Below are 26,738 nucleotides of genomic sequence, written 5' to 3'. Positions count from 1 at the left end.
TCTCCCTCTCTAACTCTCTCTCTGCCCCTCCCCCACTCATGCTGTCTCTGTTGCTCTCAAAAATAAATACATAAACTTAAAAAAAATAAAAATAAAAAAATATACAATTGAAATAACTTAAGCTTGTCATTAGTGTGGGTCACCATTCAGAGCAGTAAATACAGATTTCAATTGGTTTGCTTGATATATATCCTACAGAATATTTTACCTAAGAACCAAAATATGACTAGTTCACTTGCCTATCTGATACATGCAATGAATGACATTTGCTGTAGACTGAATGTTGTGTCCCCTCTCTAAATTCATAGATTAAAATTTCATCCCTGAAGTGATGGGAGGTATTTGGAGGTAGGGCCTTTGTGAATGAGGTAATTAGGTCACAAGGGTGGAGCATTCATCAATGAGATTAGTGCTCTTAGAGGTTTCAGAGAGCTACCTTGCCTCTCTGTCATGTAAAGTTATAGTCAAAAAGACAGTCATGTATGAACAGGAAGTAGGTCCTCATTGGACACTAAATCTGATGGCACCTTGATCTTACACTTCCCAGGCACCAGAACAATGAGAAATAAATTTTGTTTATAAGTCACCCAATTTCTTAAAAAAAAAATAAGGAGAAAGGAGTGTGTAAGAAAATGCATCATGGAGTAACACTTCTTAAGGCATTTTCTTTTTTTTCCATTTTTTTTTTAATTTGAGAGAGAGAGAGAGAGAGAGAGGGCATGAGCAGGGGAGGAACAGAGAGGGAAATAGAATACATATGAAGCAGGTTCCAGGCTCTGAGCTGTAAGCACAGAGCCCCACATGGGGCTTGAACCCACGAGCCCCATGAGATCATGACCTGAGCCGAAGTCGGATGCTTAACCAGCTGAGTCACCCAGGCGCCCCTTCTTAAAACATTTTCTGAGACAACTCTCCCTTTTTTCAACACTTCTCACTTATAATGATTGCTAAATGTCTATTTTTTCCTGTTTCCATTATGTTTTCTCCTCATCTCTTTTCTTCTAGTACCCTGGAATCCTCCGTCAAGATACTTAATTTTCTCAAATGCTGATTGCTTTTCTTGCAAAAATACTCAACCTTTTATCCCTGTCCTAGGCCCTGAAATTCTGAGGAATAAATTTCTCTGGAACTACAAGATTCAGGAAAATATCTTAGTAATAGATTTGGAATATAAATGGACTCAAAGATGTCCACAGGCTATGAGAATAATAGGCCGGATAGGCATTCTTTGTGAATAGTCCCCAGGAATATTGCTAAAGACAAGAGTGGTGAAGACTGAGCCAGGTTTTCAATAAACAGTAAGTAGTATCTTTCTTTGTCTATAGTCAGAGACTAAATAAGCCAGTGCATATTTGTTCAGAACACTATAATATCAATCACAAAATCTCTGGATAATGTTTACATTTCATTAAGTGATTCATTTGAACTACCAAGGTGTGCGTGTGTGTGTGTGTGTGTGTGTGTGTGTGTGTGTGTGTATTTAAAACATTTCTGATCACTACATAATTTTTATGTAAATGATAATCTCAAATAGAGATCCATTTAAAACAGTACTAAAGAATGTAGATTTTGAAAAAAAAAAATCACTTTCTCTTAAGTGACAGTTTGTTCCCAAAGTAAGATGCCTGATTTCCTAATTAATTGACTCATTAACAGATTTTTATTTCTTTACCCTAATGTAAAGTTCTAGGATTTAGGCCAATATTCCATTCAAATACTTGTAAAATCATTATCCATATATATGACATATTTTTGAGAATAACTTATGGCACTATTTTTGCTGGTCTGTATTTGCATTACAATATGTTTACATATGAGTTAAAAAATTTATTTGTCAGCAATGATTTAAAATTGCTTATATGAATTTGTTGACATTTTCCTTCTTTCATTCTTACCCATTTTTCAAAATTTAATTAAATGTCCTGCTTCAGAATTATTGGGTAGAAACAACAAGAGAATACAATGGTGACTACAGGAAGCAGTGCTGGTTGGTTGTTGACATCAAAGTTCATGGGAGCTTAGACACAAACCCTACAGGATCCTTATTATCATGAAATGGTAGAAATGAAGAGATCTAAGCTTGATGGGACCTATATCAGCAGAATGGATCTTGTGAAGTTTTAACATTAATTTAGTAAAATATTCCAGTAAACTGTCCCTCAAGGAATATGTCATACTTTGTTTTGATTGTCCACACCTCAAAAATCTTGTTTCATCAATGGCACTGGTGTTTGCCCTTCCTTCCAGTTTGGTTAGAGCTCCATGGTATTGGCAGTATGTTCCTGGGGGTCCAACCCAGCTTGGGTCTCAGGAATAATAGTGACTCATATCTAAAGTTCCAATGCTTTAAAATAATGGACAAAATCACTTAAACAGGATCTTTTGTGTTTTAAACAGAATTAAAGCACACGATTAAGGTAAGCATCAACAAAAGCATACAGAGTTCAATGAGAAGAGGAAACCAAGATGTTCAAGATACAACGTAGAATGAATGTGTGTAGTCTAGAAGTTAATGTGTAGTGTAGAAGGAAATATTTATCTAAGGCTTGAAATATCTTCTACCTGAAATTTTTAAAATTTTGGGTTAGAAGTTCTTAACTAATACTTAAAACTTTCAAGATGTTCCATGCATTTACAGAATATTGATGTAATTATGATATTTCTTCTTTTTAACATATTGAATGCTTTTATCTTTTCTCTTCTTGGAAAGTATAAAATGACTTAAGGTTAACGTCAGTAATGTTTCCTGTCTACAGAAGCATATACAGTTATAGAATGATTTTAAAATCCCAAAAGAAAGTGAAACTTGAAAGTTGGCATTGGGATAAACAGAACTTATCTTCATTTATCTTTAAGAACAGTTTTTTTATTTCTTAGAAATGTAGTCAAAGATATGTCTTTAATTAGATTTATAGATTTTTTAAGGCTATAAATAAGGTCAGTAACATTAACTTTCATTGTTTTAAGATTTGTAGTACTGGGAATTTTATTCATTTTAATGGTTAATCTATAAGAAAAATAATGTGCCTGCTACAAAATACAAAAATATGTGTATTATAGAAATGCATTATTTATAAAGAAAGAAGTAATAATGAGAGCAGAAGTTTGAAATAAAATGTTTTTCACACATTCTGTTTCTGTGTTCCTAGCTTGAACTTTGAGTATGCCTAGCCTCATCCTTAAAATGAAGTTATTAAAATTGCCACATTCCTACCTCATGAAGATTTTATGAAGACCAACAACAATGAAGTAAGAACTTTAAATAAAAAAGTTATAGTGACAAAGATGTTTTGCTCTTAAAAGCATAACTTCATATAAAATACTGCTTTTTTTGCAACCATTTAAATCCATATGTGATTTTCCCGTCTTTACAGATTACACTGTGAACACTTTTGAAATAGGATCTATTGTTTGTCCAGCATCTGAATGTGCAATAATTTGACCATACCAGTACTGGCAGAAAATGTAATATTGGGAGGGTTATTAAACACTAAGAATCTGCAAAACAAATTAAGTTGGAGTTATTCATCACAGATGTTTTAAAAATCAGATCTATTTTGATATTTAACCATATTCACCAGCCTTAAATCTTGTATTTGGCATTTGCTGTTGCATCAAGAGAATGTATAAGACTGTCATATAAAAATAAGAGAAATATTGTATATAATTCAGAAATCTGTTTTATGTGAGTCTTCATTTTCCAAAGCACATGCATTTGGTTCCAAAATGAAATGAATTGGTACAAATGGTGGAGGCACAAAACAGATTACATATGGCTGTCTGGAAACAATAATCATTTTAAGTCAAAACTACTGACAAATGCCAGTGGGTAGATCACTCTGTGAAGACAGGGTAGAGGTGGAAGAAAGTAGTCTACTTATTTTAGAAAGCTCAATGATATATTTGGTCCTTTTTGTTCCTTTTGTTATTTATACTATGAAATGATAACTGTTAAAAAAAACTATTTGTATGAGTAAATTCTTAAGAGGAAATAAACTCTTTTTTAAGAAAAATGTTTATTTATTTTGAGGGACAGGGAGAGAGAGAGAATCCCAAGCAGGCTCCATGCTGTCAGTGAGAAGCCCAAGGTGTAGCTCGATCTCAGGAACAGATCATGACCTGAGCCGAAATCTAGAGATGAAGGCTTAACCTACTGAGCCACCTAGGTGCCCCAGGAAATAATCCCTTTAAAGAAGTTAAAACTCTTACCTTCATCAACCTTATTTTATTAGGAACAGCTAGTGTGAATCAAGATGATTACTATTCAAATGATAGTTGGGATGCCATATACATTGAAACGTCATTGGCATATATTATTGTTGTGATACTTACTTTGGCCATGATGCATGGTTCATGAAAATGTTTAAACCCCATCTTCTCCTTCTACTGATAGAGATGTTGATGCTGTCCTGTACCACTTTGTAAAAAGTCATGTTATATTTTTGCTGACACACAGGAGCTTAGCAAATGCCAAATCTATTCTATAAAGAAGAAAAAAGATACAGAGAGTAAAAATATCTTGACAAAGGTCCAAAAAATATCCAAGTTTTTATCCTGAATCATTCATTTCTCATTCCTTTTCTATACTTTGGACAATTATGAAAAAGAACTATGATAACGAGTATAGCTAACTAAAAGATATTTTTAAGAGAGAACCACATGAATGTATGAGTCCATATTCTTTGCTTGTTGTGGGCTCATTACATTTTGTTTCTTTAGGTTATTTTAAACAGGATGGGTCTGTCATTTCTGAGCTGGCTCCTTCACCACTCCAACAGACCAAACTTTTCATCTGAAGATTCTGTTTTATCATGGAAATTGGGCTAAATTTGGATTTCTCTGAAGTTCTGTAAGTTGTTTCACAGGAAAGGTGCCAAAAAACACCCAGTCATCACTATGGGGTACTTGTGAGCTAGGATGGACTATGGAAATAAACTTTCCTGTCCTCTCCCCACCCCCACTTTCTGCAGTACAATGGCTCATCTGTGAGGTAAGAGGGACTAACACCATTTTTAAACAGAGCCTAATTTTTAACCACTCATGTATTAGAAAAACTGTAAAATAAATGTCAAACTGCTTAGTCATTTCTTTCTTAAAATAATTGACCTAAGTTCAAAAAAGGGCAAGAAAGACAAACCATTAGGCACAGTAAGAGAGGGATTATATTCAACAGCAATTTTCTTTTAAACATTTTAAGTATTTCTGATGTGTGCAAGAGTTTCCCACCCCCGTAATAATTTCTCATTCAATAAGTAAAATTTGATGCAATAGTTTTAGTTATAGTAAAATGTTTGGAGAAAATGTATATACATATACTAGGCACATATATATGCATATTTTATATATAATATTTATTACATACATCCATATCTGTGTTGTATGTAACAAAAATAGAATAAAACATAAGTATGAGAAAAGAGGAATGAATGCCAAATGATTTAAAAGATGATGCACATTTTCTGAAATCTTGCTATTTCATCTATTTCTTCTTTCCCCTAATTGTACCTGTAATGATTTAGGTCTTATTATATAGAGTCCTCTCTACCTCCAATACTTTATGACTATTTGTATTACCGGCATCCAGGTCTGGACAAGGTTTCTTCAGTCGAATTTGGTTACTGAGGTCTCCATAATTAAAACATTGGCTCTCAATCTGTATTTCTGGATTCCTAGATATTTGTGAAGATATTAAGGGAGATCTATGAACTTGTCGCATTGTTTACTAAAGCTCTATGAACACTGAAGATTGTTTAGAAATTTTAAATTCCCCTAATCTGACTTCTCAGTTTTCAAATTATTATCCTAGTTTCTCTGAGAAGCCACCATGGCAAGTCAACCTAAAATACTGCTACAAAAGAAGTGACTAATTTTTTTAAAGTTTATTTATTTATTTTGAGAGAGAGTGAGAGAGTGTGTGCATATGCAAGTGGGGGAGGGACAGAGAGAGAGGGGGAGAGAGAATCCTGAGCAGACTCCATGCTGTAAGCAGAGCCTGACACGGGGCTTGATCTCAAGGATTTCAACTTTGTGAGATCATGATGACCTGAGCTGAAACCGAGAGTCAGATGCTTAATGGATTGAGCCAACCAACTGCCCCAAGAAGTGACTATTTTTTTTCTCTAAACTGTTTCCATCTTGTTGTTGAAGGCTTACAATCAGAACAAATTCTACAAAGCTGAACAAACATCTCCAAACATTGTTTTCTAATGTGGCAAGATAAGAAATGTCATAGCTAATTGTGCTCCAAATTAAAGACCTAGGTCAGGAAAACTGTCGTATTCTGTTACATTCTGAATCTACGTATAAACAGCAAGGACCAGCTGAAAGGTGACCTAGGAAATGATGCCCCAGGAAGTTATCTGTTGAGAAGTTGAAGGTGGTAAGATATGTGTCTCCCGGCTTCCTTCTGTTCCCTTTGTTGCTTAGTGTTGTTCTTCCTTTTGTTGAATTTATCTCCTGTAAATCTATGAGCTGGCTCTTGGGAGGCTCTAGGTCTGGCAGCTGTCTACAGACTAGAGGAGTTAGACATAATTACCTACTCGTTACCATGAATATACTGTATTTCCTTCCAGAGGCATTAATTCACACCCAGGTTATGCCTAGCTGGGCCTTGGCCAGAGGAATTTAGACCACAGAGTACAGAAAGCATAAAGTAGTAATAACTCTATTTACCCAAGACACTTTGCCTGAAAGGACCCTTTCACCCCAGTGAGAAGGCCTGAGATGTGACCAGAAGGTGGGGCTTACTAGACTGACTGCATCATTTCTCACCTTCTAGAACAGTATCAGCCCATGGAATTCTCAGTAAATCAGGGGAGCTATTAAGAAACAATTTGGAATACCATTCATACATGTTGCTGCAAGCACTGTAACTATCTATCTCTGGATATTGAGTTTATTTAGGATTCTGGCAGCCTCACAAATATGTGTTTCTAAACTTTGTATTAATTTTTCTCTTTCACATCTAGGAGAAAGCCTATAAAATAAGTTCATAAATATACAAAGTATTGAACAGAAAAATCATGTTTCAGAAAGTTTGGAAACTGAAAATGCAAACACATTTTTCATTTTCAGAAAATGAAGGATAATTAAGGTGGTAAATTGACCTATATTTCCATCATAAGGTTCTTAATTAGTAATTGTACTTTCCACATTTAAACACAATATGATATTCAATCATTTTATGAAATTGTATTAATAACTTGAGGTTGGATTCTGAAAAGCTAGTTGGTGATATTTCTCTGCAGCTCATATAAGTCATCCCAAACATTCTGCCAACAGCATTACTAATATAAAGTGAGGTTTTTATTTTTACCTGTTACCTAAGAGGTTAACTTCTTGATGTGGGAATGAATCTTTGTCACAGAAGGTGACAGTCATGTTGAAGGTACTTTTTAGTTGCCTCATTTTGTATGCCTCATGTATGTTGTTAATTCCATCTTGGGCCTCCACTAGTCTCTGAAGACCTTCCTTCCAACTTTTAAACCACATAAATGGATTGTCTGATTAATATGATGGATCAAGAGCTATATTTTGATAACTAACAGAAAACTAGTCTCCTAGAGATCGGTGGACATATGCACTTCATAAACTTAACTGAGAATTTAAGCACTGAAATGTCTTAAATACTCAGCATAGGTCTTGGTCAAAGCTCCCAGTCTTGGTCAACAAACAGGAAAATGTATCCATTCACTCAGCCCATCTCTACTGAGCGCCTAATGTATGCTGGCTACCTTGTTGGGCTCTGTTCCAGACAATTTTTGAAAGGCACATCTCAGGAAATATTAAGGAACAAAAAGGAGCCAACAGGAGGGAATAATTTAAACTTGGAAAAAATGACCAAGGAATCTATATTCCAGATTTAAGTGGGTTACTTTGAGGAAGAGTGAGTGGAAGGAATTTAGAAACCTGCCTCTTACTATTTTCACTGTGGAGTGACCATGTTGTCAGCTTCTGAGGCCCTTTACAGGCGCTGTGGGCCTAAATGCTTGGAGATCTCTTGTTAGATGCTTTCCTGGTCTTTTCTCCTCCGCCTTGCCCCCTCATCCGGGATCATGTCAGAATCAGCTGGAAAATGAAATTACTCACCCCCTCAATGTCAGCTCCCATACATCTTTTTCCTCCTGTTTCAGGGTACAGTTCAGCTCTTTAAGAGACGAGACTGAATGAAGCTAGTGCAGAATTTAAACATTTAAGAGAGAAACTTGTCAGTTTCCTATCTCCAAGGACAGCTTCCCTATAAGATCAAGTGTTTTGACCTTCTGGGTCCCTCCATCTCACCTTCATCCCTTCTAACTCTCAGTTTAAAGACACAAAAAATAAAATAAAATAAAAATAAAAATACTTTTCGGAGCGGGCAAAGCAATGTATCCTCCGGTTCCACGTCTGCTATAAGAAGCAGATTTTTGCACAAGGATAAGGTTACGGCTGCCAGCCCAGAACTCCAGCGGTGTGGCAAATCAGACGCTGGGCTCCTCCCCTCCCCCGCCGACGAACGAGAGGCTAACAGACGGGTGCAAGTAGACAAGTAGCTGTTTTTATTGAATACAGAAGCTCCTTGAAAACTCTGTGGGCTCCGGGGCTCTCCTGCAATTCCTTTCATTCCCAAAGTGCTGGAGCCAAGCACGCGTCCCGCGTAACTCCCTCCCATTTCTTCTCTGGGATTTGGGTAGGAGAGGAGGGAGGAGAGGCGACGGGAGATGGGGGGTGGTTGGTGGGCTGGGCTTGCCAGGAGTCCTGATTCTTGGGCTGGAGGAGAGGGGGGCGGGCTCGGGGCCGCCCGAGAGGCGTGTGATTGGGTCTGACCCTCAACCGGCTTGTCAGTTTCGCTCGGGGTAAGGGGGGCGCGGGAGGGGAGTGGGCGGAGGAGGGGGCTGCCCGGAGCCTCTCGTCCGGCCCACTGACGGCATGAAGCCTTTAGGGGCACGCAGTCCTCTCAGATTTTCGGTTGAAGCCCCTTATCTGCCTTCAGTCTGAAGGCAGGGCCCCGCGGAGGACGGATCGGAGGGTCCCGGCCGGCGGGGCCAACCGAGAGGGAGAGGAGGGGGCGAGACACAGGAAGGAGGCCAACCATCGAATTTTAAAGAAAAAGCCCTTTGACTTTTCCCCCCTCTCCCTCCTCAATGGCTGTGTAGCAAACATCCCCGACGATACCTGGGAAGGGACGAAGTTGGTCTGCAATCGCAATTTCGAGGGCTGAGTTCACGGTTGAGTGCGGGGCTCGGAGATGGAGCGGTGGTCCTCTAGGTGGAAAACGAAACGGTGGCTCTGGAATTTCACCATAACAACCCTCGCACTGACTTTCCTCTTCCAGGCTAGTGAGGTCAGAGGAGGTAAGAAAAAAGTGGTTTTGGGGAGGTGGGAGATTGCCGTCGGTCTTTGTCATTCTGTGCCCCTCCCCCTCTTCACCCTTCCTCCCCCGCCATTCCTCCCCCCACCCTCCCAAGCCCTACCCCCCAAAAAAACAATTCTCCTAAATAAAATCCAGATTGTAGCTGCCACCAGGTTGAAGTGAAGGCTGGAGAGAGAGATGGATGTAGGCGGGACAGTAATGGGAGAAGAGGTAACAGGAAAAAAGATCTGTCAGCACAGAGCCTGCTGAAATGCCCTTCACCACTTTCCAGCGTCTTTGAAAAGAGGAAAAATATTACCTTGAACACAAGGGCAGTTGTGCAGAGCTTTTGTTTGAGGACTAGTCCCTAGATTGCCCCTGGAACACATCTTCTGGTTTCTTCAGATTCTAACTAATGGAAGTATCTCTTTAAGGGTGAGCTGGAATATAGAGAAAGGGTATAAAATGAACCTTGATAAAGTTCTTTGTGTGGAACAAAGTGAGAAACAGGCTCTTTTACTTTTAGGGATGTAAGAGAAAGCAGAGGTGATGAATCTAGAAGACTGAGAACACCGTGTGTGTGTGTTGGTGGGTGGGTGGGTGTGGGTGTGGGTGTGGGTGTGGGTGTGTGTGGCGTTTTGGAGAGATTTTAAGTGGGAAAAAAATTGGCAGGTTGTAAAGAACGGGTTGAAGATGGGGGGAACACTTATCCCTGAATCTCAGTCCACTCCTCTCCACTTTGACCCCCACCTCGCCCCCCCCCCCCCCCACTTCTTCTTGCAGGTTGGACTCGCAGTTCTCTTGGAGAATGATGAAACTCGCCAAGCAAATGGGGTGGGAGAGGAGGAACAGGGATTGGGAGGGAAGAGGAGGGGGCCTGAGATGGGGTGGGAGGGGAGAGGTAAGGAAAAGTTCCTACGTGGCACCACCAAATATTCAATGACCAGACCTGCTCGGAAGACTGCAGCCCTGTCAGTACCCAAGGAGGGAGAGCGACTTCACTCCTCCCCTCCGCCTCCTCCCTCCCCTTCCCCCGCCCTTTCCCGCAAAGGCATCTGGCTGGAGCGGTCCGTTAGGTGCTGTAGACACGACTGGCGGGCAAACGCCTTTGGAGTTAACAGAGCCCCAACAGCTTAGAGTAGAAAAGCAAGCTTTGTCAGGAGTGCACAGAGAAGTGGGGGGTAGGAAGAAGGGTGGCGAGGATTGGCCGAGGGAGAAAGAAGTTGTCAACCCCAAATGCGCAGGCTTTAGCAGAAACCTGAGTCTGGCCCTGGTAAATGCCAAGATCTGAGCTCTCCTTGATGGGAATTAGCGCTCCCGGAGGCCGAACTCTGGCACACTAGGTCTGTGTTCCTTCCCCAAGCTTAGTGGTGTTCACCTTCCTGAGTGGCAGGCTGTGGTTGATTATTCTTCTGCTTGACTTTAACTGGTAAATACAGCCAGAGCCTCCTTAGGACTGTGCTTAAATTTTGATACGAGTTATGCTAATTATTCTGATGCATTCATTTAAACATTTTTAAGGATAAATAGAGTCTTTGAGAGTGGAATCCATCAAAAGTTTGCTTTTTACCTTTGGTACCTGGTCACCAGCTGGGTTGGTCATTTCTGTTCGCTGTTCTGCCCTCTGCTGGTTTTATTTGGAATTTATTTGGAATTTATTTGGAATTTAGCATCTGCCTCAGCACATAGGCCTCTTAAAATCCTTTTGACTACAGTGATTCTGGAAAAGGACACTCGATTAAGAAAGAACAGATATACTCCTTCTTTTTAAACTTGTTACACACACATATGGACAAATGTACCATAATGGCAGCTCTGAATTTAAAAATATAGAAACCAAGAGTTTCTTCAATGAAGACAGATGAAATATAAACTCAGGAGACACCATTGTAGGCATTCAAGGATTATTTCACTGAAGATATTTCTGTCTTATTTTCCACATTTGGCCTTCCTTAAAGCTCTAAGGATATTAGAAAGATCAAATTTCTACACTTGGGTTGCATAAATTGGCTCTTTTCAATCTAGCTTCAGATGTGAAACACTTTTAAATAAACATTTCAGTTCCATGTCAAGTAAATGGTGGAAAAAGAACCTTTACTATTATTATAAGACCAAGTAATGTGAGAAATAGCAAAGTTTAAGGATCATGTGTTGTTTTTATTTGTCATTTCTGATGAAATGTCTCAAAAGTTACAAGAGTGTATAGTCATACTGTAAGATTTGGTATTTGTGTCATCAAGTTGCTAGGTGCTTACTACCTAGTGGGAAGCTACATATTTACAAATGTACTCTTGAAGGCATTTTGCCACTTAATAAACTTCATAAAGGAAGTAATAGTATCCTAATGTTTAAAAAGAAAACATTGGTCTGAATCATCACACAAGGGAAATATAAACCCAGTGTCCAGTTCTTATACTAGCCATCAGATTTGCAGTTGAAGTAACAATGAATATTATTTCATTCCAGTTTCTAAATAAAGGTATTATATGCTATAACTTATTGATGTCACTAAGATGAAATGGTGCGATTTGTTTGCTAAATCAAAAGATAATTTAAAACAGCCTATTTTCATCTAAAATTTGCATTTCTTGGATTTAAAACATTAAAGCCTTAAAAATTTCTGGGTTGCCAATAAATTAGACTCTAAAGAAAGTATAGTTAGGATCCTAAAGCATCTACCTTACAAAGAATAGTTTTTGGAGTGAATGGATTAAAAGAAAATTTATAATCTCATACAGAATCATATTATTTTACTTTGCAAATCCAAACTTTCTAACTTGGTCATCTTTCACATGCTTATTAAAGATTTTTAGCATTTATTATGATTTAATATAAGAGTGTTATTTTTATAATATATTCACTTGCATCAACTTCAATTTTATGTCTCATATATTTTCCTGTGGTTGACATAAATGTTTTATCTCAGAAATTTATGGATTTCTTTATCAATTAGGCCATTGTTTATCATAGATAGGACCTGAGATTTACCTGGAATTTATAGTGACTATGCTGTGATTGTGTTAAGAGTGATGGTTTTAAGGGTTTAAAAAAGGGTTAAGCTATAATTGAATACTGAGAAAAATAGTATGTAATTGAATCATTTTCACTAATTAAAATGGTATTCAAACTTTGGTGGTTAAGCCAATACTGTGCCTTGCAAAAAGTTGATTAATTTTATAAAGGACTTTCAAAGCTAGTTAACAATTGGTAGTGAGCTTTCCTGGAGTGTTTTGAGTGCCCAGGATCAGCAGGTGAAATGGTGCTGGCTTCCAGGGTATGTGCTAATCCAACTTTGTAAAGAGATCAAGTTTGCCACTGTGGCTACTTAATCAGAAATCAGTTAAAAGATCAGATATACTTCTGACAACACATGCAGTGCCTGCTAGGATTATTTATATTGTCTTTCCTCTTGTTTTTTAAATAAAAATTGACAAAGTCTATAATAAAGAAACAATAAAGAAAATTAGGTGTCTTATGAGAAGCATCTTCCTGCTTGTTTTACACAGATTAAGGGGCACATATATATTCAATTAAACATGGACACCATCACAAAATTGTCTATTAGTTTTGAAATTAAGTTTGTTAATCTCTTAAGTGACAATTTACTTCATAATAAACACCTGAGTCTCTACTTTATAAAAATTACTCTGTAAGAGGTATTTTCATATTTGTTAAGACAATTGTGAAGTGCAAATGAGAAATATATACACCTAGGTAGTATGATTGCTTACAATTTATTTAATTAATTTTTTGGGTTCTATGTTCACTTCAGGGTGAGTAACATAGAAGGAGCATATTATTCAAGTTAAGTTATCCCTAAAATATAGCAAGGCAAACATGAATCTCTTTTCAGATTTTTGGGTAGGATATCTGACCAAAAGAAACCCCCAATAACAAACAAAAAACTCCCTAAACTAAGTAGTCACCTTTCTTTTCTAGAAATTTGCTTTTTTTCTGAAAAAACTCTCTTCACTCTGCTTAATTTATTGAAGCATTGTGTATTTACTGATAATGAATGAACTCAAATCAAGCTTGGTTGAGAGTGTGTCATAAAAAGATGAATTTTTCAAGGGAAGAAAAGGTGTTTAGATAAGATTTTTTAAAAGAGAATGCTAGAGATAGACATTGCTGTAGAGATTGTTTCTCTTTACTCCCTTCTTGCTTTACTAATGAGGAAACTAAATCATAGAAAAGTTATTAGCTGAATGCTCTTTCTCATAAAAAATAAAAAAAAACATTTTATAATATTCAGTGTTTTTCTAAGTAGAGTGAAGGTCAGCAATAGTGACAAAAATATCTCAAAATAATAGTGATCTGAGACTTTATGGAACGACCAAATATTGCTTAAACGAACATATTGGAGTTTAGATTTAGTGAGAAGGTGGATTCAATTAAAGAAATTGAAGAAAATCAGATAGGAAATTGAGTTATAGAATGCATTTAAAAATTTCTCAGTTTCTTAAGTTTGGAGGAAGGTAATTTTTGATAATTTTTATTGTTAATATACCTGATTATGTGATTCTGTAAGATTATTGGTATCAGAGTAGAAAGCATAATAGTTTGTAAAATATCTTTCGTGTACGTTCGTTGCTGGATTAGGAATGTGAGTTTTTTATCCACTCTAAAGTTGTTAATGGAGGACCAGGCATTTCAAATAATATATTTAATAATATATCTCTATATTTATTGCAAATACTGTCAAATTTCTGTGTCTTTCAAGTTTCTTATAGATTGGCTGTATTATATATTATGTATATATATTATATATATATATTATGTATATATTATATATAAATATATATATAGGGTTTTATTACTAAATCAGATAATGAATTGATTATTACTTGCTATGACTTGCTTGTATAATAATCTTTTTCTGAACAAGTGGCAAACATTGGGGAAAAATAGGAGAGCACTTACTAGTGCAAATTCTAATTAATTTTCCTTTTGGATTGTTAAACCATCTGAGACTACGTAAACAACTTATATCTCATGAATAAATGGACAGTTAATCTACAGAGAAGTAGACACTCTTAAAAGGTTGCCACAATATTTGTTGTGCTGGCAACAATAATGGTAGGGCTAGCTTTTCCATCAAATAAAGAGTTTTCCTATCTTTAGCGAAAAAGCAGTACATGTCCTTAGCGTCCTGAAGAAGATACTGTGGAAGCTAAATATTTATATTCATGATCAACTCTAACAATTTTTATGAATACAGGGTTCTTATAAGTACTGAGCTCTCCCCATCACTTTATATCATTTTTAATGATTATACTTAGGTATTCAAAAGCCAGAATTCTATTGTATCCTAAACATACTTTTCTTTTCCTCCTACCTTTGGAGAAATAATTAGAGGCAGTTGGTGTAATCATTAGGAATTCAAGGCAACTGCAGAGTGGGGGCTGAGAGCTGATCTGCATTTCTGCTTTTTCTCCTCCACTTCCCTCATTTGATACTGGGGAAATGTGACCTGAGTTGGGAGTGGTGAGAGGAAACCAAACTTTGTTTTAGACCATTGAAGTTTTGTCCCTTAGCAAAGAAGAAAGAGAGGTATACACAGATGGTATAAAAAAGTTGCAGTGTTCCCTAAATTCTCTCACTTTAAATGTAGATTTCAGTGTAGCTTTTGGTATACTATAATGACTTTCCAAAATTTGGACTTTCTTCTTCCAACATCTCTTGCAGTTTAATTCAGAACATAAAGTTTTAGTTTTTTTCATAAAGTTTAGTTTTAGCCTTCTTTATTATAATGCGTCTGACATATGTATTTCTTTTTCTTGCAAAACCCTAATGTGATTTTATTTTTATAGGCTTTTCCCCCCTATTTTCCGTTGTCTCCAAACTCAACCTGAATAATACTAGCCGGTAAAGATGAAAGTTGATTTTAAAGTGATTTAGCGAGTAGTATCTATCGGTTGCAGTCTTTGGCCTACTACTGACTTGGCTAGTGGTTCTTTAGACATTGGCTGATCACCAGACCTACTGTTATCTGGTAAAATAAACTCTTTGCTTGCTGCGCATGGAATTAGAGACAGTGCTATTAATTTAGGAGAAAGAACTCAGAGAAAAGAAAGGTTATCATATTTCAGAGTAAGAGACCAGCTTAAATACGACTTGACAATTGAGAACTAAAACAAACCTGTGTAAAAGTGCTTTAGCACAATCAACTTTTACAATCCCTTCAAACCTTCTTTTTTTCCTTAAAAAGCATTTCTTTCTTATTTTAAACAAATTTAATTGCTCTTGAATGGCCCTGTACTGTACAGGCAAATGAAGGTCCCTATTCATAGAACTTGAGCGCATAGAGTGTCAGTGGAAGCTTCCTTCCTCTGTCTGACTGGTAAACTGGCATCCGGGCTTACAGGCGTGAACCTTCCACTGTGTGAGGTGGTTGGCTTTCCTTCCTCACTCAGCTGTTCACAAACAACTTCCCAAAGGATGACTGCCAGAAAGAGCAGTGGTTGCAATTCCTGACAAAGCTAATAAGAAACTCTAAAGCACTTTTGCACTTCATGCTCTTAGCTCTGAAGAGAAAGAAGAGCCGTGTGTATTCAAGTGGTATTTTCTCTGACCTCTCTCATTGAGTCTGACAGTGGTGCACAACCTATGAGCTGTCACTCTTCTTTTTGAATGCTGATGAGTCTTCAAAATATTTCACTGGTTTTGAAGATAAATGTGTTGTCCAAATGGTTTGGCATGATATAGAGCACCCTTCACGATGGGACCCCTCTGTACGTCCAGGCTCATGAATAGCCATTTCCCACCTGCCACAAACCTGCCCCCATTTACCCTGCACTTCAGCCATCTTAAATCTCTTGCCTTTATTCTCCTCTGGCTTAGAATGTGCTATTCTCCTTCCCTGGAATATCTGTTCTTTTCTCCTCCACCTAGCAAATGTCTTCTACTTCAAGATTTAGATCAGATTTGATATCTCCACGTAACACTAAATGCATGCTAATAACATACCAGGTCCTGTTGTCAGCACATTTCATATAGAATCTCATTTCTTTTTGATAATTGCCCTGGAAGTAAGCTAATATTAAAATATCCATTTTATCCATGAAGGAACTGAAAAACAGAGAAGTTAATTATCGTGCCGGATGTCACACAGCTCCTATGTGATAGACCCAGGATGTGAACCTAGACAGTCTTGCTCCAGAGCCCGTGCTTTTTTTTTGATCATTTGTCTATGCTTACTTCATGGTGTGTTCTAATGTTTGCACACAGCATCCCTGACTTATGGTTATAGTGCCCAGGGGCCTAATATTAATGCACAAAATCATGCAGCTGCACGACAGTAAGCGTCATGGCAATTGTGTGCATAATTTGCCACCAAGGAGGAATATAAAGAGGATTTGGCATAAAGTGATGTTATAATTCAGGTAGCTCTTCAGCCTGCATTAAAGTTCAGTGGTGGAGGCCATACCACTCTTTCAAGAATAAACCTAAGCCCTAATGATGGTGGAGAACAAAAAGGGCTGTTGCTGGAAACCAGCAAATGTTACTTTGCTTCCTTTGACTTATTTAAGGAGAAGTTGACAGCTGTGTCTGTTAGCATTCAAGGTTCAGATTGTGGTTGGCTTGGTTTCATTAAGTAATAAGGACACTTACAAATCGCTTCCTGTTCCAATCAGTATCCATCACAAGGAACAACAGGTCTTATTCCACATATATGGTAGTATACGTGGAGACACGTATATGGTAGTATGCTTATTACCTTCACTATACAAGTGTCAGATCTGATTATCTAAAAGCTGTTTGGAGTGTAATCGACTGGAAGAATGTAACTAAAAGATATATAATTTGCAAAAGAAGGTCATTATTTTAAAAATTACTCATTTATATGTTACCCTTCTGTAAGGAGTTGCTGAGGGGTAATGACTATGATTTAGTTTTATTTCTGTCCCCAGTGTCTGCCAAGATGCCAGAATGCACAGTATGTAATATTGTCACTATTTAGATTATTAATTATCTTTCTTACATTGCCCACTGGACTGGAACAAGGTTAAATCTAGTTAAATTACAGTGGTGTGAAGTGACTTCCTCATGTCGTGTCAGCAGTAATTAGATCTTCTCTTTCTTTACTTCTCTGTAAGTCAAAGACTTGGGATGTCTCTCTAGCTTTCCTTATTTGAAGAACACTTTTCCACATTCTCTCCAAGGTTGCTTCTACATATTTGAAGTTACTGATTCACTAGAATACCTCTAAAATTATAGTTTCCTTTCTGATAGAAACACCATATGAAGTGGTACTGTTGCTTTGACATCAATGTAAATCATCATTTCACTGTTTGCTGGTGAACAAAACAGTTTAATCCAAGAGTGGTATCAATCTGTTAAGGTAATAATTGGGAAAATTCTTGTCATATGTTTATTTTGAAACTTTTATCTCGGTTTTGTATGCTATTAGGAATTTCTGATTTTGCTTAGTAACTATTGTAAAGAATAGCCTATCTATATTTATTGCTTCATGATTATTTTAGTTCACTCATTCTTCAGGTTAGAAAGTAATTTGCATATTATGCATGTATTATAATTATTATATTATGTGTATCATCTTTAAGCAAGGAGTATATAAAGTTTCAAGTGCCTAGTAAGATTAATAGTGGTTACATCTATTTGGATACAATAGATTTTGGATAATTTGGAAGAATATTATATATTTTTTGTATTCTGTTCTTATCCATTCCATAGTCCTAAAATCATTAGGATAGGTGTCTTTGTCTATTTTAATTAGTGTGTCCCAAGCACACAGAACAGAGCCTGTCACAGTTAGCATCTGATAAATCTTTGTTGAATGAAGTGAAAAGTGTTGGTCAGGCTCTAATGAATTGCTCTTTAATAGCTTAACTAACAACCTGAGATAGATATATATAAGGTTATATATATTAATTATTGCCAGTGTCTACAAAAGTATATTGAACAGATTAGTGCTGATATTGTTGTGGTTTCCTGAAAATGTCAGTCTCTGTTTTGCCTCCAAGCAAGCTATGATTTCCACCTTACATACTCTCCCAAACTGCTTACCATTGCTTTTTGCTTAGGATTTAGAAATTATCTCTTAAAGAAATAACTCTCCTCCACCATGCAGACTGAGGTAGTTGGCGTTGCAAAGCATCCTAAAGCATGCTACACCATTACACTTACTCCAAAGTTGAATGCTAATCACGGAATATTTTTGATGATAAAATGAAAACAGGGAATGAATCTTTTTCATCTATGTAAGAAACTCTGGCTTGTAGCATTAAACCTGGAGCATAATAGATGGCCAATAAATGTTTATCATATGAATTAATGACCTCACAAGCAAGGGATTTTACTAAAGTCAAGAAGACAGGGCTTGATAATCACAATCACTTGTAGTCCCGTCCCTGTGGATTTTGATTTATTTTGTATGGATTCCAAACATAGGTGTTTTATAAAGCTCCACAGATAATTTTGATGCACATCCAAGGGCTTATGGATCTTCTGTAACAAGAAATTAAATACACACAAAAATGGGAATGTGTCTGGCTTGTATAACAGGGTACTGGAAGTCAAGTAAAAGGTTATTTATCTGCTATGTACCGATCATTTGATAAATATTCAATTACCCAACAATAATGACTCTGCAAAAACTGATTTGATAGATCAGCTGATTGTAATATAGATAATGCTTTTTTCTAATCCTCCTCTCCATAGCATGTAATAAACTAAATACTAGCAAATATTGCTTTTCTCAACATTAAAGTCAAATGCTTGTATTGAAACTTTTATTTTAGTTTTAAAATAAACATTTTAATCGGTTTGGCCACTGTAAATCAGAAATGCCAAACTTTTTAAGTATCACCCTCTCAGCTGGCATTTCTTCTTTCCTTTGCCATCCTCAGAGTTGTGATATTATTTCTGCTTTCAATTTTCATAGAAGCTTTTTATGATACAAGAAAGTTAAGGTGTTCAATAACCGTGAAAATTAAATGACTCACTTCTATGTGCAATCAGTGTTAAGTGCCCTGACTACAAGGATAGCATGCCAGTGTCTATTCTCATGGGGCGTGTGTGTTATCAGGAGAGTGCTGTGGTTAGGACAATGGACTAGGGCCACATAACAGAAGACCGTATGGATAGATTTTTCTGCATAGCACAGAATCATGTGACTAATTAAAAAAATACAAGGAGGTGGCTAAGTTGGCAAAGCCAGTATATACTTTGATATTTATCAATATTAGCTGGTTCCACTTGGCTGCAACCATTGGGTCTTCTGACAGCCTGAGAACTGGGGCCTTGATGCTATTTCTGGAATAGCCAGCTCACTGTAAAGTCACCTGAAGTTCTCCAAGATAATTAGTACAGTCACACTTGATACAGAGTTATGGCCATTATGAACTTGAAAGATATATGAATGAATTATCTTCCTATTTTATAAGGGGATACATTAAACAAAATGTGTGTACATATTTAGAAAATTTGTTAAAAGACAAAGATGAGCCTGACATTTTTAAACCTTAAATGTGATCATTCTTGTTATTATCCAAATTATAGCATGTTTTAGGACATAAATTATAAGTAGTTTTTTGTTGTTGTTGGTGTTGTTGTCTTTGAGGATTCATATATTGGACCAAGATCTCTATTTAGATTGAGAGGATAAGATATTTAATATAAGCATTTAAAACAATTTTTAATGTTTATTTACTTTTGAGAGACAGAGAGAGTTAGACCATGAGTGGGGGAGGAGCAGAGAGAGAGGGGGACACAGAATCTGAAGCAGGCTCCAGGCTCTGAACTGTTAGCACAGAGCCCGACATGGGGCTCGAACTCATGGACTGCAAGATCATGACCTGAGCTGAAGTTCAATGCTTAACCAACTGAGCCACCCAAGTGCCCCTATTATAAGCATTTTTTAAGTCATAATGATTTCTTTCACAGAAAGTTATATCAAATAGAGTTTTAAAATAAGTGTCATTTCAGCTCAGAGCCTGGAGCCTGCTTCCGATTCTGTGTCTCCCTCTCTCTGACCCTCCCCCGTTCATACTCTGTCCTCTCTCTGTCTCAAAAATAAATAAACGTTAAAAAAGTTTAAAAAAAAATAAAATAAGTGTCATTAATTAATTACAGTTTAAATAAAGTTAATAGGCTGTCACCCCCAAAGTTTTATTTCTACCCCAGATATTTTCCCTAAATTCTAGACTCATATACCCAACTGCCTATTTAGCCATTTCCAGTGGAATGTATTAAGTCATCTCAAAATTAGCATGCCCCAAACTGAATTGCAGAACTCCTGAAACCCATTCCTCTCACCATCTTTCCCACGTCAGCTAATGGCAAAACAATCAGTCATGATGTTCAAACTAAAATGCTTGAGTAGCTTTGACTCTTGTTCTCTCCTACTCCAGTATCCAACCCATCAGCAACCCTGTCTGCTATGTTTTCAGAGTATATCCAGCATCTGACCCAGTACTTCATCTCTCAGTCCAAAACAGCAAAATTGACAAAATTTTACACCTCGAGAGTGGCAAGTTGCTTCCTGTCTGCTCTCTACACAGTCTGTTCCACTGTAGTGCCCTCTGTAGTCGGTTCTCAACACAACAGCCACAGTGGTCTGGAAAATGAACTCATTCAGGTTATTCCTCTCTTCCCCTTAACTTCCAGTAGGTTTCCATCTTAACTTGGAATAAAATCTAAACTCCGTGAACATCCCCAGGACCGATACAACCTGCCTCCAACCTGCTTCACCCTTACTTCTCTGACTGCTTTTATTTTCTTTGCTGAAGACATAATTGTCTCCTTGCATTTCCTCCAACTCCTCCCATTTGGGGCAACTCCTACATCAGGTTCTTTGTACTTGTTATTCCTTTTGCTTAGAATGCTCTTCTGTCAAAATATCAGGACAGAGGAGCCTCTTCGGCCTTGCTAAACTTTGCTCAGACATCATCTAATTGAGGCCTTTCTACCTTTCTTACTTGATATTAACATCCATGCCTCCTCAACCTTCATTTACCGATTTATTTTTCTCATATGAGTCTATTTGTCATTTATAAAAAGTAATGACTTATTTAAATTAAAGGTAGAGATTTTATTTTAAGACCCTATACAAAATGTAGAATTAGTTATTTTTGGAGTATAAGGAGTACAAATGTTGTCTTAAAGTATTTGGGTAGCATCTAAGCCATTCTTATCCAAATAATTTCCATAGTTTTTAATTTTATTTTACATATTTTTAGACATAGTCAATGTGACACTTCAATTCCACTTGGTAGGGGCTCCTGGGTGGCTCAGTCAGTTGAGTGGCTGACTCTTGATTTCTGCTTAGGTCATGATCCCAGGATCATGGGATCAAGCATGTTGTTGGGTTCTGTGCTGAGCGTGGTGGCTGCTTAGGATTCTCTCTCTCTCTCCCTCTCTCTTTGTCTCTCTCTCTCTTTGTCTCTCTCTCTCTCTCTCTCTCTCTCTCTCTCTCTCCCTCTCCACTCCTCTCCCCTGCTCATGCACACACTATCTCTCTCAAATAAAAGAAAAAATTAAAATAAAAAAAATCCGCTTGGTAAATCATTTTACTTATTTGATGGACACCATGCACATTGATCCAGTTGTTTTAAGAGACTATAATTGCATCAAATGGTAATGGGAGTTTGTATTTTGTTTCCCTGGTTTAACAGAGCAATAATGTGGGACTTGTGGTTACTTAGAAAGTAGATGGGTGATATTTGCAGGTGAAGACCTAAAAGACACTACATATAAATATATTAAATGTTGTTAAGGAAATGCACATACATTCTGTTATTCAAAGCAAATTTATTTGTTATTTCGAATCAGTGCTAAATCGAGGCTAGGATCCTGCGATTTATGCATTTCTTTCAACCACCGAGTAGGTCAGAATTAGAATGAACAGTCCATAGTGGGATGTGGGTACAATGGATTGTGGTGGGAGTCACACTTTTTCCATTACTTCTTCTTCAGAATATTTCACTATGTATTTCTTTTACCCTGGCCTATCCAATTTCGAATTTCACTGTGTAACTGATTTTTTAAGCTGGTATTTTCGTGAGATTGTAAGGAAGTACATTTACATTTGATTGTTGGGTTTCTGTTTTCTGAAATGGTATTACCATTAGTCTTTTTAGGTGCCTGGTTTTGATGAAATTAACTTCAAAATTCCTAAAACTACAGGCTACTCTTTTATATGTGTCTTTGTTCATGTCATTATCAATTTAATGTTATTCTTTGTTTGAATAGCAATGATACAGTTTTTCCAAGAAGCCCAACAAAAACTTGAGCCTTGAGATACTTATATTAATTTTATTCATTTTTTTTTCTGTAGGGATATATACTCTCTCTAAATATAGGTTTAAAATGACAAAACATTTAAGTTTATTATAGAATCTCTTGGGGATAAAAGGAACTCTAAACACTTCCCATACCCAGACATATTTAAGTGTAAGCTCTACAACCAAAATCTTAGAAGCTTACAATTTATTAATGTATTCAAACAGTTACTTATCCCATTTTATAGTACAAATATTATATTATAGAATACAGAAAAAAAAATCTGATCATTTCAGGTACAAAGACCTATGTTGGGACATAGGAAATTTATGTAATTTCTGTTGACATTATTTGTGCCACATAGTCACTTAAAGATGAACTTCCAAACCTATGTTTTTTAATATGGGAAAATTTAGGTCAATATGTTTTATTTTCTAATACTTCATGTTTGTTTGCAATACAAGGTTGGTATGTAGCATATATGTGTTGATATAAATGTAGAAATAGTATCAGAAGACAGACATTAAAATATTAGTTTTTGAAACTTTTTTAAACCTGTGTATTATTTTATTTATTTTTTTAATTTAAATTTTAGTTAACAAAACTTTTACTAAATAACTCACATCACAGTTGCTGTATTTAACTTACAGTTCTGCAATACAAAAAGAAATTATTGAAAGGGGAAAATGCCAATGATAGTGTATTAATGTCTGTTTACGCTATAGAGTAATAATGGAAATGTGAACATGAAAATACAGATTCAAACTCATTTGATTGCATAAGCTGTCAAGGAACTTCCTGGATGATATCTGATGGACCTTTAGAGCTGGAAACCTGTTCAGTCTTCTATTCTTTTGTAAGTAGATTTCCCAAAGTGGTCAGGAGAAATGGATAGCAGGAATCAAGAGAATTCTAACTCTGGGGAAACATGGGTGGTGCTCACATGAACTATAAAAGATGTTGAAAAAAGTTGAAAATTTAAGGACATAGTGCTTTTAGATATTATTTTTTATTTTTATTATTTATTTATTTTATATTTTTAAATACTTTTTAAAAATTTTTTACTAGTTTATTTATTTATTTATTTATTTATTTATTTATTTATTTATTTTTAAATTTACATCCAAATTAGTTACTATATGGTGCAACAATGATTTCAGGAGTAGATTCCTTAGTGCCCCTTACCCATTTAGCCCATCCACCCTCCCACAGCAACTCCAGCAACCCTCAGTTTGTTCTCCATATTTATGAGTTTCTTCTGTTTTTTCCCCCTCCCTGTTTTTATATTATTTTTGTTTCCCTTTCCTTATGTTCATCTGTTTTGTCTCTTAAACTCCTCACATGATTGAAGTCATATGATTTTTATCTTTCTCTGACTAATTTCACTTAACATAATACCCTCCAGTTCCATCCTTGGAGTTGCAAATGGCAAGATTTCATTCTTTCTGATTGCTGAGTAATACTCCATTGTATATATATATACCACATCTTCTTTATCCATTCATCCATTCGATGGACATTTGGGCTCTTTCCATACTTTGGCTACTGTTGATAGTGCTGCTATAAACATGGGGGTGCATGTGTCCCTTCGAAACAGCATACCTGTATCCCTTGGATAAATACCTACTAGTGCAATTGTTGGGTCGTAGGGTAGTTCTATTTTTAGTTTTTTGAGGAAGCTTCATACTCTTTTCCAGAGTGGCTGCACCAGCTTGCATTCCCACCAGCAATGCAAAAGAGATCCTCTTTCTCTGCATCCTTTCCAACATCTGTTGTTGCCTTAGTTGTTAATGTTAGTCATTCTGACAGGTATAAGGTGGTATCTCATTGTGGTTTTGATTTGCATTTGCCTGATGATGAGTGATGTTGAGCATTATTTCATGTGTCAGTTGGCCATCTGGATGTCTTCTTTGGAGAAGTGTCTATTCATGTCTTTTGCCCATTTCTTCACTGGATTTTTTGTTTTTTGGATGTTGAGTTTGATAGGTTTTTTATAGATTTTGGATACTAACCCTTTATCTGATATGTCATTTGCAAATATCTTCTCCCATTCTGTGGGTTGCCTTTTAGTTTTGCTGATTGTTTCCTTCGCTGTGCAGAAGCTTTTTATTTTGGTGAGGTCCCAATAGTTCATTTTTGCTTTTGTTTCCCTTGCCCCCGGAGATATGTTGAGTAAGAAGTTTCTGTGGCCAAGATCAAACAGGTTTTTGCCTGCTTTCTCCTCAAGGATTTTGATGGCTTCCTGTCTTACATTTAGGTCTTTCATCCATTTTTAGTTTTTGTGCAAGGTTCAAGAAAGTTGTCCAGGTTCATTCTTCTGCATGTCGCTGTCCAGTTTTCCCATCACCACTTGCTGAAGAGACTGTCTTTATTCCATTGGATATTCTTTCCTGCTTTGTCAGAAATTAGCTGCCCATACTTTTGTGGGTCAATTTCTGGGTTCTCTACTCTGTTCCATTGATCTGAATGTTCATGTGCCAGTACCATACTGTTTTGATTACAGCTTTCTAGTACAGCTTGAAGTCTGGGATTGTGATGCCTCCTGCTTTGGTTTTCTTTTTCAAGATTGCTTTGGCTATTCGGGATCTTTTCTGGTTCCACACATTTTTAGGATTATTTGTTCTAGCCCAGTGAAGAATGATGGTGTTATTTTGATAGAGATTGCACTGAATATGTAGATTGCTTTGGGTAGTATCAACATTTTAACAATATCTGTTCTTCCTATCCAGGAGCATAGAATCTTTTTCCATTTCTTGGTGTCTTCAATTTCTTTCATAAGCTGTCTATAGTTTTCAGCATATAGATTTTCCACCTCTTTGGTTAGATTTATTCCTAGGTATTTTATGGTTATTTTGTGCAACTGTGAATGGGATCAATTACTTGCTTTCCCTTTCTGTCACTTCATTGTTGGTGTATAGGAATGCAACCGATTTCTGTGCATTGATTTTATATCCTGCAACATTGCTGAAATCATGATTTCAATTCTAGCAGTTTTTTGTGGAATCTTTTGGGTTTTCCATATAGAGTATCATGTCATTTGCGAAGAGTGAAAGTTTGACCTCCTCCTGGCTGATTTGGATGCCTTTTATTTCTTTGTGTTGTCTGATTGCAGAGGCTAAGACTTCCAATACTAAGTTGAATAACAGTGGGAGAGTGGGCATCCCTGACTTGTTCCTGACCTTAGGGGGAAAGCTGTCAGTTTTTCCCCTTTGAGGATGATATTCGTGTTGGGTCCTTCATATATGGCTCATGATCTTGAGGTATGCTCCTTCTATCCCTACTTTCTTGAGGGTTTTTATCAAGAAAGGATGCTGTATTTTGTCAAATGCTTTCTCTGCATCTATTGAGAGGATCATATGGTTCTTGTCCTTTCTTTTATTGATGTGATGAATCATGTTAATTGTTTTGCAGATATTGAACCAGCCCTGCATCCCAGGTATAAATCCCACTTGGTTGTGGTGAATGATTTTTTAAATGTATTGTTGGAGTTGGTTGGCTAATATCTTGTTGAGGACTTTTGCATCCATGTTCATCAGGGTAATTGGTCTATAGTTCTCCTTTTCAGTGGGGTCTCTGTCTGGTTTTGGATTCAAGGTAATGCTGGCATCACAGAAAGAGTTTGGAAGTTTTCCTTCCATTTCTGTTTTTTGGAACAGCTTCAAGAGAATAGGTGTTAACTCATCCTTAATTGTTTGGTAGAATTCCCCTGGAAAGCCATCTGGCCTTGGACTCTTGTGTTTTGGCAGATTTTTGATTACTAATTCAATTTCCTTACTGGTTATGGGTCTGTTCAAATTTTCCATTTCTTCTTGTTTCAGTTTTGGTAGTGTATATGTTTCTAGGAATTTGTCCATTTCTTCCAGATGGCCCATTTTATTGGCATATATATAATTGCTCATAATAGTCTCTTATTATTGTTTGTATTTCTGCCGTGTTCATTGTTCTCTCTCCTCTCTCATTCTTGATTTTATTTATTTGGATCCTTTCCTTTTTCTTTTTGATCAAACTGACTAGTGGTTTATCAATTTTGTTACTTCTTTCAAAGAACCAGCTTCTGGTTTCATTAACCTGTTCTACTGTTCTACTGTTTTTTTTGTTGTTTTTTTTGGGGGTTTTTTTTTTTTTTTTTTGGTTTTGATAGCATTAATTTCTGCTCTAATCTTTA

The 26,738-nt window shown here is 36.6% G+C and overlaps 1 protein-coding gene and 1 pseudogene across 2 annotated transcripts in view; both read left to right on the top strand.

Moving 5' to 3' along the window:
* The first annotated feature begins 1,187 nt into the window (after positions 1-1,187).
* The window catches only part of COL11A1 (collagen type XI alpha 1 chain), a 233,048-nt gene continuing 207,497 nt past the window's right edge, over positions 1,188-26,738 (top strand). For both annotated transcript variants that reach the window (XM_042953107.1, XM_042953106.1), the window contains exons 1-4: positions 1,188-1,298; positions 3,150-3,249; positions 4,720-4,990; positions 9,135-9,332. In XM_042953107.1, the coding sequence (XP_042809041.1) occupies positions 9,227-9,332 (106 nt within the window). In that variant the 5' untranslated portion in view covers positions 1,188-1,298; positions 3,150-3,249; positions 4,720-4,990; positions 9,135-9,226. The remainder of the gene's footprint in view (positions 1,299-3,149; positions 3,250-4,719; positions 4,991-9,134; positions 9,333-26,738) is intronic.
* On the top strand, positions 16,597-17,141 carry LOC122227833 (annotated as a pseudogene).

The sequence above is a fragment of the Panthera leo genome, chromosome C1 (genome assembly GCF_018350215.1).
Source record: "Panthera leo isolate Ple1 chromosome C1, P.leo_Ple1_pat1.1, whole genome shotgun sequence".
Taxonomy (NCBI): Eukaryota; Metazoa; Chordata; class Mammalia; order Carnivora; family Felidae; genus Panthera; species Panthera leo.
The sequence above is the reverse complement of the archived record's forward strand: the minus strand, read 5'-3'. Positions and strand labels throughout refer to the sequence as shown.